The sequence below is a fragment of the Opisthorchis viverrini genome, assembly GCF_000715545.1.
Source record: "Opisthorchis viverrini unplaced genomic scaffold opera_v5_78, whole genome shotgun sequence".
Lineage (NCBI taxonomy): Eukaryota > Metazoa > Platyhelminthes > Trematoda > Opisthorchiida > Opisthorchiidae > Opisthorchis > Opisthorchis viverrini.
In genome coordinates this window covers 695,408-708,557 of record NW_008751734.1, presented here as the reverse complement: position 1 = coordinate 708,557, position 13,150 = coordinate 695,408, and the positions used below count along the sequence as shown (strand labels likewise).

The 13,150-nt window shown below is 47.7% G+C and overlaps 2 protein-coding genes across 2 annotated transcripts in view; one reads left to right on the top strand and one right to left on the bottom strand.

Moving 5' to 3' along the window:
* The window catches only part of T265_04614 (hypothetical protein), a gene marked incomplete at both ends in the record, with an annotated part of 50,581 nt that overhangs the window by 19,772 nt on the left and 17,659 nt on the right, over positions 1-13,150 (top strand). The window contains one exon of the mRNA XM_009169396.1: positions 3,844-3,920. Coding sequence (XP_009167660.1) covers positions 3,844-3,920 — 77 coding nt within the window. The remainder of the gene's footprint in view (positions 1-3,843; positions 3,921-13,150) is intronic.
* The window catches only part of T265_04615 (hypothetical protein), a gene marked incomplete at both ends in the record, with an annotated part of 23,644 nt that continues 22,572 nt past the window's right edge, over positions 12,079-13,150 (bottom strand). The window contains one exon of the mRNA XM_009169397.1: positions 12,079-12,139. Within this exon, the coding sequence (XP_009167661.1) occupies positions 12,079-12,139 (61 nt within the window). The remainder of the gene's footprint in view (positions 12,140-13,150) is intronic.

The following is a 13,150-nucleotide window of genomic DNA, read 5'->3' as shown; positions in this document are numbered from 1 at the left end:
CGCAGAGGCCATGCCTCGCACCCATACAACAACACAGCCCTTACTGTTGCCTGGCACGCACGACACCTAAGATCTAGTGAGTTGCCTTTTTGACGCCACAAGAGACGCAAATGAGCAAACGTTATTTGAGCCTTTGAGATCTTTGCACTGACTTCATCAGACACACTTCCGTCAGAGCTAATACAACTACCGATGTATGTAGAATTTTCCACAACCTCCGATGATTCTCCTTGAATTGTAACGGGTAAGTTCAGAGACTGCACGTTCTGAAGCATGAATTTGTACTTTGAAGGTGCAAGGCGCATGCCAAGTTTGAAATATAGGCTAACACTACCTGTCAGCGATTTTATTGTGGCTGTTGAAAACCGGACCAATGGTGCATCTCAGGTGGACACCAATAAACGGGATCCAGTATCGGAAAATAACTGAATGCAAAATATATCCTGCCAAAGGAATAATGTACTCCCTTTTCTATGCTAGGTTGACCGTTGTATACATCCGTTGACTCACGACAATGCTGTTTTGTGTTCCCGTTGCCTAGTTTGACATTGCGCTGATACCATATTTATCTTTTGTTATTAGTTATCCCTTGGTTGTGTTTTGTAAACTATTTCTGTCAGGCGCTTTTAGTTGCACAAGTTTCCCATGCCTAGTCATGTCACGATATAACCCTGAAAATACGCTTTATAACTGACTACTCATGAGTAGCTCAGAAAATGTACGGTTCACTTTGGAGCGGTTTAAATCCCAGAGGCTTTCTCATTCAAGACGCTCGTGAGTTCTAACCACATTGAAGATATGGACTGACTGTCGATTTGGATTACAGCTTCTGCATCACACCACTCTGCACACATTGGCAGGTTAAACCTGGTCCAATACAACATCACGATTTTTCATTGGAGCGTTCACAGACACGACTGGGTCATCCTTCCAGTTACGGGTATTACGAGGGCTTTTGGGGTAGATGACATTCACGCCTTTTGTGTCTCACAATACAGACATTTAGCTGCCCTCTAGTCTTTCCTATATGAATGACGATATGTAGGCGAGAGCGGCAGGCAAACACGTTGCAGAATTACGGGAGACAAGATACTTTCCGTAAACAGAACGACTTGTTCGTCCAGGTTGAACAGTATTTTGTATGCATCTCATATCATATCATACCATATCATATCATACATACATACATACATACATACATACATACATACTTACATACATACATACATACATACATACTTACATACATACATACATACATACATACATAGAGGAACCACTAGCCTCATCCAGAGAGATCCTTTATGGGTGTTTCATTCTCAGCTGAAGCAGTATCGATAGAGTATTTCAAGGAACATCACTCTTAAACATTCTGTTTCCCACATAGCATAAGAAAGTCAAGGTCATCCCTCTTTCTTGAACATCGAAGTCTACGTTTACTTCTTTATGTTTCGGGGAATCCACACTTAGCTCATCTGCCATACGACTATGTGACATATATGAAGCATAGAATGTTGTTGAACGGAGGTGATTGGCGGAGAGCAACTGTCATCAAAATCACAGTGAACGTCCCGGTTCTCCTCCACTCGTTTCATTCCCAAATGTGTCACTTTTTTCAGCAGAATTCTTCCACTATGTGCAAAGAAATATTCTGTGTTTTTAATAGTTGGCAACCTTCCCACTGCCTGTTGTTGAAAGTACTCATTTTTATTGTCGGAATGTTACGAAATCCATAAACAGGTAAAAATTGAACAATACTCATTTTCGGACCATCTCGGTGTTAACGGGAGACTCGAACGAACATCTGGTTCACGAGCTTCACCAACTGACAGTGTTAAATACAGTTTCAGTTAGTTCCGTGCTTGCGGTATCGAAATATATTCAAATCTCGTCTACAGATTGATAATGTTTTTGGCATTCTTGGGGCTCATCAAGCTTTGTGACCCACCTCCCATCGAAAACCACCTCGTGCACAACTTTCCAATTAAAACCAAACTAGTTTGAAATGAGTGAAGCATACATTCATTTGCAAACTAATTTGGTTCTTTCGAGAGACTCACCTGGAACCCAGCTGAATCTCTCGTTTATGCTGTTCTCAGGCAACTGAATGTGCTACACCAGGCCGCCTCATGTTTCACTTGCTACAATATTCGAGATATCGCGATACATATATATATATATATATATTTGTAACTACTCATAAGGTTGCTGAAAATCCATTGACAGCCCACGATCGGAAACATTACAAACGAGAGATTCAGCTGCGTTCCAACTAAGTCTCTCGAGAAACCAAATCAGTTTGCAAATGAGTGTATATTCGCTAATTTCGTGCAATTTGGTTTCAAGTAGAACCTGAGGTTGACGGAAACCCGGGGACTGCGCCTACCTGATGAGCTCGAAGAAGGGCGAAACCGGTCATGGGCTGTCGACGGATCTCCAGCAACCTCATGAGTAGTACATTGCAAATATATAAATTGTTGGAAATGAATTTATTTCTTCAACTGTCCACTATTTTTTCTTTCAAGTAGGACATAAGTTCCACCAGTGCTCCTGACTTATGGTGATGTGGTCAGTGGGATATCGAAGAGTTTTAAGTAGCGCTATAAGTAGTGTGTTACACCAAACGCACTGTCCACCATATATGCGTGGTGAAAACTTTATTCAATTAAATGCCTTCCAGCAGGTGATCTGCATGTTGTTCGGAATAAGCACTGCGCATGTTGTCTGATTCAATACATCCCGGAGCAGTAACTAAGTTTGACCCCAAAAGGTCTCATCGGTGATGGGCTTGGTCCTTTTCAGATAAGGGTGTTATTTCTGTCAGTGTACGAGTTTCCCCTTCCGTGTAAATAAAAACACAGTAGGACTGCACAATCGAGAGATCCAGAGAAGACGATTTGACGAAAACAACTGGAGTAAGGCGTTTTCTCTCAAAAAACAAAAGGAAGAGAAATACTGGTAGCATTTTAGAGCCAGGGAAGTTTTGATTAGAGTGAAACTCACGTTCACACTGATGTGGAATGTCTTCCTACTCATGAGTAGCTCAAGTGAGAAATTTTCGTGCTGACCTGTTCACATAACTTTCAAGCGACTTACGCTGAAAATCAGGGATATCTCCTGTAGCTCGGTGTTATACATCTTGTCAGTGTCGTGGAATACAGATTGGAGTGTCATAAAATATCATTGGTAGTTATTTTTCAAGAACTTGTCAGTGTTACAATTCGAAAGACTGTGTGTGCGTTTGCGATAATGGTCACGAAGAGACTGGATGTTACCGTGATGTGGCCGTTAGCGCGCTTCCATGATCCACTGAGCTGCGATGGAGAGAAAGCTCAAGTACTGCACCAACTTGACGAGCCCTGAGAAGATTGAAAGCGGTGTTAGGCTGTCAACTTGTTGTCAGCAAGCCTATGAGTAAATTCCAATGTCCAAAAAAATTTGACCGGCTTCCCGTAGAATAAAGCAAAAAAATCATAGCTAGGTTCGGCTTGGTCTAAATTAACATTTTGAGAGCTTTAAAGCTCAAGACTCCCACGGAGTAAATCGATTCATGGAAGGATTTTAACTTCGAACTGCTATTGATTATCCACTCAAAATTCAAAATGAGGTCAGAAGTGATCGAGTGACCGATAAGTATATGGGATTATTCTATAAAATCGATGTGACACATGTATGACTGTTTGAATAGGTCAAACTAATTGAAGGCTCATGTGAGTCGTTGTAGACGACTGGTTGTTTGCTGTGGTCAGACGTTGCGTGGTATTAAATTTGCAGTGTCTCAACAGAGATAAAACACTTCCTTGGTTCTATTCGTTATATTTGTAATTTTCTCTTTCAATGAAGACGACATTTAATGGACAACATACGGATCAAATCCCTCGTGAGGAAAACGGAAGAGCGACGAATGAGAACGCTACCACGTAAGATAGTCCAAAACGCTCTCCACAATACAGTTAGGTTAATTAATTAATTTCAGACTGAGAGTTTCAACAGTGAAACATATGATCCCAAATAACTACTCGCTTGAAGCACCTGCGGTATAGTCTCAAAACAAGGGAATAAACAGTCTGTCATGTGATGCGATCGAGACTGCATTGCTGAGTTATCACAGCGGTGTTTCACCGTCTGGCATTCTGCCCTTCAGAAACCACCTGGTATCTTGAGAAGAGGGAAGAAAACAAGCGCATCACTCAATCTCGAATTAGTACAGTTAAATCACACCGGTTTGTTGAACTGTCCCCTAGATTTCATTTGGTCGAAACTTTCACGTCCCAGGCCTAAATTATCAGTGTGTTGTCCTATTTCCTGAGTGCTCTTTTTTAGATTGCAGTATGATGTCTCACCTCCTTCAACACATCATAAAACAATATATCGGTGCTCACTAGGGACTGCCAAAAACGAAACACTTTGATCGTGATTGGTAAACAGGTGATATGTGCAGTCAGGTAATCGATATTCCGACCGATATTCCTAAATGTCATGAACAAAACTTATCTCGAATTAAGTATCGACACTGACTTATTATCGAGCATACCTGCTCAGTCATCTACCTCAACGAGTGCAGCCGTTCCTTAAGGTGACTGGCGTTGGTACGTTCGTTGGAGCTGCACTACCAACGGGACTTTTGTTTGAGTATGCACAGAGTGCCGGATCAATATGCGTTACATCAAGCGCCTCTGTCCAAAACCCGGCTTACTCATCTTTTCAACTCAAAATTGATATTTTCAAGCCCACTTGATGCATGCCCTAGTACCACATACTGCCTGATTAGTCTTGATCTGGTGGTCCCCCCCCCTAGTGATTGCTTTAACCATGGTAGTTTCACCATGGTTGACCCGAAGAGCCATCCTTCATTTACTAAACTTTTTTTTCAAAAAAAAACGAAGGGACAAGGATGCTTCCCAGTTAGCACGCGTCCGCTCCTGCTTTATTTGTAGTAATAAAAAACCACAATACCCTGCATTTCCGTGTGCCTAGGAAATGCAAACGGCCAACCGATTTAAGTGGTTTTGTTTTGTTTTGCGGCGCCATTGCTCGCGGGAAGCTCTGCGTTCTGCTTGTCCTCACGTACGGCTGAGAGTGAGTTTTGTTGTGCGGATATTGTGCGGAAATTTCCGCACCCGGGTGCGGAAGTGTGCGGATATTGTGCGGAAATTTCCGCACCCGGGTGCGGAAGTGTGCGGATATTGTGCGGAAATTTCCGCACCCGGGTGCGGAAGTGTGCGGATATTGTGCGGAAATTTCCGCACCCGGGTGCGGAAGTGTGCGGATATTGTGCGGAAATTTCCGCACCCGGGTGCGGAAGTGTGCGGATATTGTGCGGAAATTTCCGCACCCGGGTGCGGAAGTGTGCGGATATTGTGCGGAAATTTCCGCACCCGGGTGCGGAAGTGTGCGGATATTGTGCGGAAATTTCCGCACCCGGGTGCGGAAGTGTGCGGATATTGTGCGGAAATTTCCGCACCCGGGTGCGGAAGTGTGCGGATATTGTGCGGAAATTTCCGCACCCGGGTGCGGAAGTGTGCGGATATTGTGCGGAAATTTCCGCACCCGGGTGCGGAAGTGTGCGGATATTGTGCGGAAATTTCCGCACCCGGGTGCGGAAGTGTGCGGATATTGTGCGGAAATTTCCGCACCCGGGTGCGGAAGTGTGCGGATATTGTGCGGAAATTTCCGCACCCGGGTGCGGAAGTGTGCGGATATTGTGCGGAAATTTCCGCACCCGGGTGCGGAAGTGTGCGGATATTGTGCGGAAATTTCCGCACCCGGGTGCGGAAGTGTGCGGATATTGTGCGGAAATTTCCGCACCCGGGTGCGGAAGTGTGCGGATATTGTGCGGAAATTTCCGCACCCGGGTGCGGAAGTGTGCGGATATTGTGCGGAAATTTCCGCACCCGGGTGCGGAAGTGTGCGGATATTGTGCGGAAATTTCCGCACCCGGGTGCGGAAGTGTGCGGATATTGTGCGGAAATTTCCGCACCCGGGTGCGGAAGTGTGCGGATATTGTGCGGAAATTTCCGCACCCGGGTGCGGAAGTGTGCGGATATTGTGCGGAAATTTCCGCACCCGGGTGCGGAAGTGTGCGGATATTGTGCGGAAATTTCCGCACCCGGGTGCGGAAGTGTGCGGATATTGTGCGGAAATTTCCGCACCCGGGTGCGGAAGTGTGCGGATATTGTGCGGAAATTTCCGCACCCGGGTGCGGAAGTGTGCGGATATTGTGCGGAAATTTCCGCACCCGGGTGCGGAAGTGTGCGGATATTGTGCGGAAATTTCCGCACCCGGGTGCGGAAGTGTGCGGATATTGTGCGGAAATTTCCGCACCCGGGTGCGGAAGTGTGCGGATATTGTGCGGAAATTTCCGCACCCGGGTGCGGAAGTGTGCGGATATTGTGCGGAAATTTCCGCACCCGGGTGCGGAAGTGTGCGGATATTGTGCGGAAATTTCCGCACCCGGGTGCGGAAGTGTGCGGATATTGTGCGGAAATTTCCGCACCCGGGTGCGGAAGTGTGCGGATATTGTGCGGAAATTTCCGCACCCGGGTGCGGAAGTGTGCGGATATTGTGCGGAAATTTCCGCACCCGGGTGCGGAAGTGTGCGGATATTGTGCGGAAATTTCCGCACCCGGGTGCGGAAGTGTGCGGATATTGTGCGGAAATTTCCGCACCCGGGTGCGGAAGTGTGCGGATATTGTGCGGAAATTTCCGCACCCGGGTGCGGAAGTGTGCGGATATTGTGCGGAAATTTCCGCACCCGGGTGCGGAAGTGTGCGGATATTGTGCGGAAATTTCCGCACCCGGGTGCGGAAGTGTGCGGATATTGTGCGGAAATTTCCGCACCCGGGTGCGGAAGTGTGCGGATATTGTGCGGAAATTTCCGCACCCGGGTGCGGAAGTGTGCGGATATTGTGCGGAAATTTCCGCACCCGGGTGCGGAAGTGTGCGGATATTGTGCGGAAATTTCCGCACCCGGGTGCGGAAGTGTGCGGATATTGTGCGGAAATTTCCGCACCCGGGTGCGGAAGTGTGCGGATATTGTGCGGAAATTTCCGCACCCGGGTGCGGAAGTGTGCGGATATTGTGCGGAAATTTCCGCACCCGGGTGCGGAAGTGTGCGGATATTGTGCGGAAATTTCCGCACCCGGGTGCGGAAGTGTGCGGATATTGTGCGGAAATTTCCGCACCCGGGTGCGGAAGTGTGCGGATATTGTGCGGAAATTTCCGCACCCGGGTGCGGAAGTGTGCGGATATTGTGCGGAAATTTCCGCACCCGGGTGCGGAAGTGTGCGGATATTGTGCGGAAATTTCCGCACCCGGGTGCGGAAGTGTGCGGATATTGTGCGGAAATTTCCGCACCCGGGTGCGGAAGTGTGCGGATATTGTGCGGAAATTTCCGCACCCGGGTGCGGAAGTGTGCGGATATTGTGCGGAAATTTCCGCACCCGGGTGCGGAAGTGTGCGGATATTGTGCGGAAATTTCCGCACCCGGGTGCGGAAGTGTGCGGATATTGTGCGGAAATTTCCGCACCCGGGTGCGGAAGTGTGCGGATATTGTGCGGAAATTTCCGCACCCGGGTGCGGAAGTGTGCGGATATTGTGCGGAAATTTCCGCACCCGGGTGCGGAAGTGTGCGGATATTGTGCGGAAATTTCCGCACCCGGGTGCGGAAGTGTGCGGATATTGTGCGGAAATTTCCGCACCCGGGTGCGGAAGTGTGCGGATATTGTGCGGAAATTTCCGCACCCGGGTGCGGAAGTGTGCGGATATTGTGCGGAAATTTCCGCACCCGGGTGCGGAAGTGTGCGGATATTGTGCGGAAATTTCCGCACCCGGGTGCGGAAGTGTGCGGATATTGTGCGGAAATTTCCGCACCCGGGTGCGGAAGTGTGCGGATATTGTGCGGAAATTTCCGCACCCGGGTGCGGAAGTGTGCGGATATTGTGCGGAAATTTCCGCACCCGGGTGCGGAAGTGTGCGGATATTGTGCGGAAATTTCCGCACCCGGGTGCGGAAGTGTGCGGATATTGTGCGGAAATTTCCGCACCCGGGTGCGGAAGTGTGCGGATATTGTGCGGAAATTTCCGCACCCGGGTGCGGAAGTGTGCGGATATTGTGCGGAAATTTCCGCACCCGGGTGCGGAAGTGTGCGGATATTGTGCGGAAATTTCCGCACCCGGGTGCGGAAGTGTGCGGATATTGTGCGGAAATTTCCGCACCCGGGTGCGGAAGTGTGCGGATATTGTGCGGAAATTTCCGCACCCGGGTGCGGAAGTGTGCGGATATTGTGCGGAAATTTCCGCACCCGGGTGCGGAAGTGTGCGGATATTGTGCGGAAATTTCCGCACCCGGGTGCGGAAGTGTGCGGATATTGTGCGGAAATTTCCGCACCCGGGTGCGGAAGTGTGCGGATATTGTGCGGAAATTTCCGCACCCGGGTGCGGAAGTGTGCGGATATTGTGCGGAAATTTCCGCACCCGGGTGCGGAAGTGTGCGGATATTGTGCGGAAATTTCCGCACCCGGGTGCGGAAGTGTGCGGATATTGTGCGGAAATTTCCGCACCCGGGTGCGGAAGTGTGCGGATATTGTGCGGAAATTTCCGCACCCGGGTGCGGAAGTGTGCGGATATTGTGCGGAAATTTCCGCACCCGGGTGCGGAAGTGTGCGGATATTGTGCGGAAATTTCCGCACCCGGGTGCGGAAGTGTGCGGATATTGTGCGGAAATTTCCGCACCCGGGTGCGGAAGTGTGCGGATATTGTGCGGAAATTTCCGCACCCGGGTGCGGAAGTGTGCGGATATTGTGCGGAAATTTCCGCACCCGGGTGCGGAAGTGTGCGGATATTGTGCGGAAATTTCCGCACCCGGGTGCGGAAGTGTGCGGATATTGTGCGGAAATTTCCGCACCCGGGTGCGGAAGTGTGCGGATATTGTGCGGAAATTTCCGCACCCGGGTGCGGAAGTGTGCGGATATTGTGCGGAAATTTCCGCACCCGGGTGCGGAAGTGTGCGGATATTGTGCGGAAATTTCCGCACCCGGGTGCGGAAGTGTGCGGATATTGTGCGGAAATTTCCGCACCCGGGTGCGGAAGTGTGCGGATATTGTGCGGAAATTTCCGCACCCGGGTGCGGAAGTGTGCGGATATTGTGCGGAAATTTCCGCACCCGGGTGCGGAAGTGTGCGGATATTGTGCGGAAACTTGTTTCATTTCCGCACTGGTTCCGCACCCGGGTGCAGAAATCTGCGGAACTTGTGCGGAAATGTCCGCACCCGGGTGCAGACATTCTGCAGAAATTTCTGCACCGGTGCTAACTGGTTTATTCAGGAGACTCAGTAAATTGTGAGTAGACAGCTGACTGACAGGGACACAGGGAACCCAAGCAAAGCAGTGAAAGGTGTTGCTGTTGCCCGAGAATCCCAACAAGTTATCCTTGTTCAATTGAATTCAGATCAACTTTATATGTCACTTCGAACTCAGAGGCATCTCACACCTCTTAGGTAAGATATGTTGATCACCTATTAAATCAGCTGAGTTCCCAACACCCACCATGAGTCAACTGATGCATCACACGTAAGATGGCCTTTAATTGGATGTTGTCTTGAACAAACTTTCATAAATATTAGGATAACACAGCTCTTAGTACTATTCAAAGCATATTTCTGTATAAATTATTATTATAGGAAAGCCACTTTCCGGGGTGATTCGGTCCTTGGGGCATTTGAGAGCAGAAGAACAATGGAGTTCTGCTGAATAAATGCAGTACCTGCACCGAGGCCTATGGGAGCTTCAAAGATGTCCGGAAACGAGCAACTCGAAATAATTGATCACCACGTCGACCGGGTGAATGTGTTGGGAACCGGCCACAGATGAAAAAGAACCCATGTTCTGATTGGCCAGTATATGGGCCATCAGCCCAGCGCTATTTCCCCCAAGATTGACCTTGTGTGAAAACCCTGTGATAACTCCAAGGTACATCTGTAACAGTCATCCGCTGTAGTTAATAAAGACTGTTTCAAACTTCCGTGCCTTCTAACGTTCCAGACTAAACAGGGCAACAAGCAAAGGACCGACACAAGAGTTACAGTCCACAACGAAAATTCAACGTCTGCGCTTGCCAGGATGATGTAAAAGTGGTTCCTAGAGTTGATTCATCAAATTGTAATGTACAGTACAGTTGAGAGTGTGACAGAGGAATCCAGCAACACCATTTAAGTGATCTGACTTGCTTAAGCCCGAAAAGACGCTTTCTTTTTAGAGAAAAGTTTTGCGCCGGGAAGGAATAAGTCTACCTAGGTTAATTCTGGCAAAACGATAAATTCAAGTTGCAAACTATGATTGGAAGCAGTGTGGAGCAGAAATAAAAGATAGAATAGAGAAAATCGAGGCGCGTGATTCAGTTTCAATAAGACACTATTGCAGAGGTCATTTATCCCAGCAAAAGAGGTGAAGCTTGATTGATCGACTCCACAAACCTATCCTCTTTGATTCTATTGCGAATCACGTGCTACTTTTTACAGTGAAGTTTCAGTGCCTTTCTCTGCGGTAGCTCCAATACCTTTCGGGGTGAAAACGAAGGACGATGTGATGAAGCAACCAAATATGTGTACGGCCTGGTTGATATGTGAACCCAAAACGGAGCGAACAAAAGGCGGAAATTTTGAATTTCGGACTTATGGACTCGCCTACTGCATAGCTCAGCAGCTTTCACCGATGTGTAAGCTCAGCTGATATCTGCTGTTTAAATCAGCTGACGTTACCCCAACCCGCAGAAAGTATCGCGCTTGCATATGTTCTGGTGCCCCGGAAGTGTGCCTATCGCGCTTGCATATGTTCTGGCGCCCCGGTGATGTGCTATCAGGTGCCGATTCCCACGTTTTTGGCTACATTAACTCTGCATTACGTCTTCCACACGCGTCTGGAGTCATAGTATTAGAGACACTATCGACCGATGCCGTCTGGATACATGGGCGGTGTACAAATCGATTGTACATTCTAATAACAGGTGATTTACTGTTCGTAGTTCTACTACTTGGTCCCTAGTGTTTCACTATCCTTGAATGATATAGCACTGAGATCTTTTCGCCAAGATTTTGGCTCAAATCGGATTCCAAGTTGAATCCTTCATCTCTCGCCTACACCTTTTTATCCAGGTTACAGCGCAAAGACTGCTCTCTGTGGACTATATAAACGCAGGCACGAAGAGAGGAACTACCCAACCAACAGCGCACTGAAGATGTCTCCTCGAATGGTGACGAAACGTTTGCAAATCAATTGTGGTTTGGTTTCTTGGTTCGTCGAGGCAGGGCAAGTCTTGTGTTCACCCACCTTATTGTCACGGCTGCTGACTGACGAAGTTCACCAGGTTTTTCATGTTGACGGAAAATCCAACGTTAGGGTACAGCTAGTGTTGTGTTTCAAATCTCTGGATTATATTACATGACCACGCCGTTTTCTAAGAGAACGCGAATTCTGGGACACTTGAACAGTGCAGTAAAAAGAGGATGCGACCCGTATAAATTCTCTGGAGCACACAATCTAATTGAAAGCTCGGAGTGATCACTGGAAGGCCTTATGAACGCGCAGTTGCTAACCGACCGAAATGGACCATTCCTGTGTATATATCACTGCTGATATGTTACTACTTTCAAAATATATTCAACTTAACACTTAAGTAGCTGATTTTTTCCAATAACTGACACGAGGTCGGTTCAAACCAAAGACCTTCCGGTCAGTACACTCGCGCACTTATCACTGAGCCACCTCGCCTTTTGGGATCCGGTCACAGCTTACGCTAAACCTCTGGCACGATTCCCAGCCCCGTAGGGGTGTGATTATCAGTTTGTCCGCGAGGATCGATAACGCTTAGCAGAGAGTTAACTGTATAAATAAGTCAGCAGCTGGTCAAACCAAAAACCAAGCCTGAAACGCATGATTTCTGTATACGAATTGAGCGCAATCGGCCATAACCTTAGCCAGATCACATAACCGGGGGACCGACGTTGTGATAGACGAACACCTTCTTCTGTCCCCCAAAAAATGATAAAAGAATAACATTTAATCATCCAACGCAAGCTCATTCTTAGGCAGGAGGTACCCTGACACCCAAACGCGCTTTCGAATGTGGATGACAAAAGGGCCATCTGATAATGGTAGAAAGCCAGTAAAGATGCAATGTCAAGTAAGAACGCACTCATTCAACTGACACACCAAAAAAGCAAAGTCCCGTCTGTGAGTAGTACTCATCAGCACTGCCCATGAATCTATAATATGATGGTAGAACAGCCTTAAATGGGCTTGCCTGCTTGAGTACGTCACTCGGATAAATATGCAGGCCTAGTCAACTTTCGAATTGCGTTTCTGGTTCCCCTCACTTTAGCTTTGACCTCACGAGGAATCTCCTACATGGGTACAATCAACAGGCATTCTAAATAACGGTAATAATGAAAAATGATTTCTTATGGAGGAGCAAACATTTTTTATGCTCTCGGAGGTATTTGTCCGTTTGTAAACCAACTCACACAAGTAGCTGTCCACAAAAGATCGGTGTGTGCCGCATTGACTTTTATTCTGCGTCCTGTAGACATGCCAAGGAGATTCGATGGTTTGTGTGTGAGCTCCAGTCGTTGGATCCACAAATTTTTCGGTATGATTAACCGTTGGAGTATGCAAAAGCCGCCAGGCGCAAACTTCGCGAAGAAAGTTCTTCCAGTCAACAGCGGTCGTGTGGTTAATAGATAACTCCTCTGAGCAGAATTTGATTTTTTCCAAATTTTTGGACCAGCAATAAATCAATACAATTACTGTCCTAAACTCCATCATAGACCGCTCCAGTCAAGTTCTCTTTCGAAGACTGATTTCTTGCCGACACTGTCCGGCATTACACCTGCACCTGTCAAAAACAGTTACGTTAATGGCGGAGCTTATCTGGAAAAGATCTGGTTGTATTTTGGCTTGTCTGGAATTCTTAATGACAGAAGCATTGGGAATAGGTATGATGCCATACAGCCCCCCTCATCTACGTCATCAAGAACAAACATTTTTCACGAATAAGACACCCACAATGACTAGTTTACCACAGTGATACACATTGAAATCAACGAAAGCGACCGTCGTTTTTGGATACTCGAATACTGTCGAGTTCGCGCTTCCTC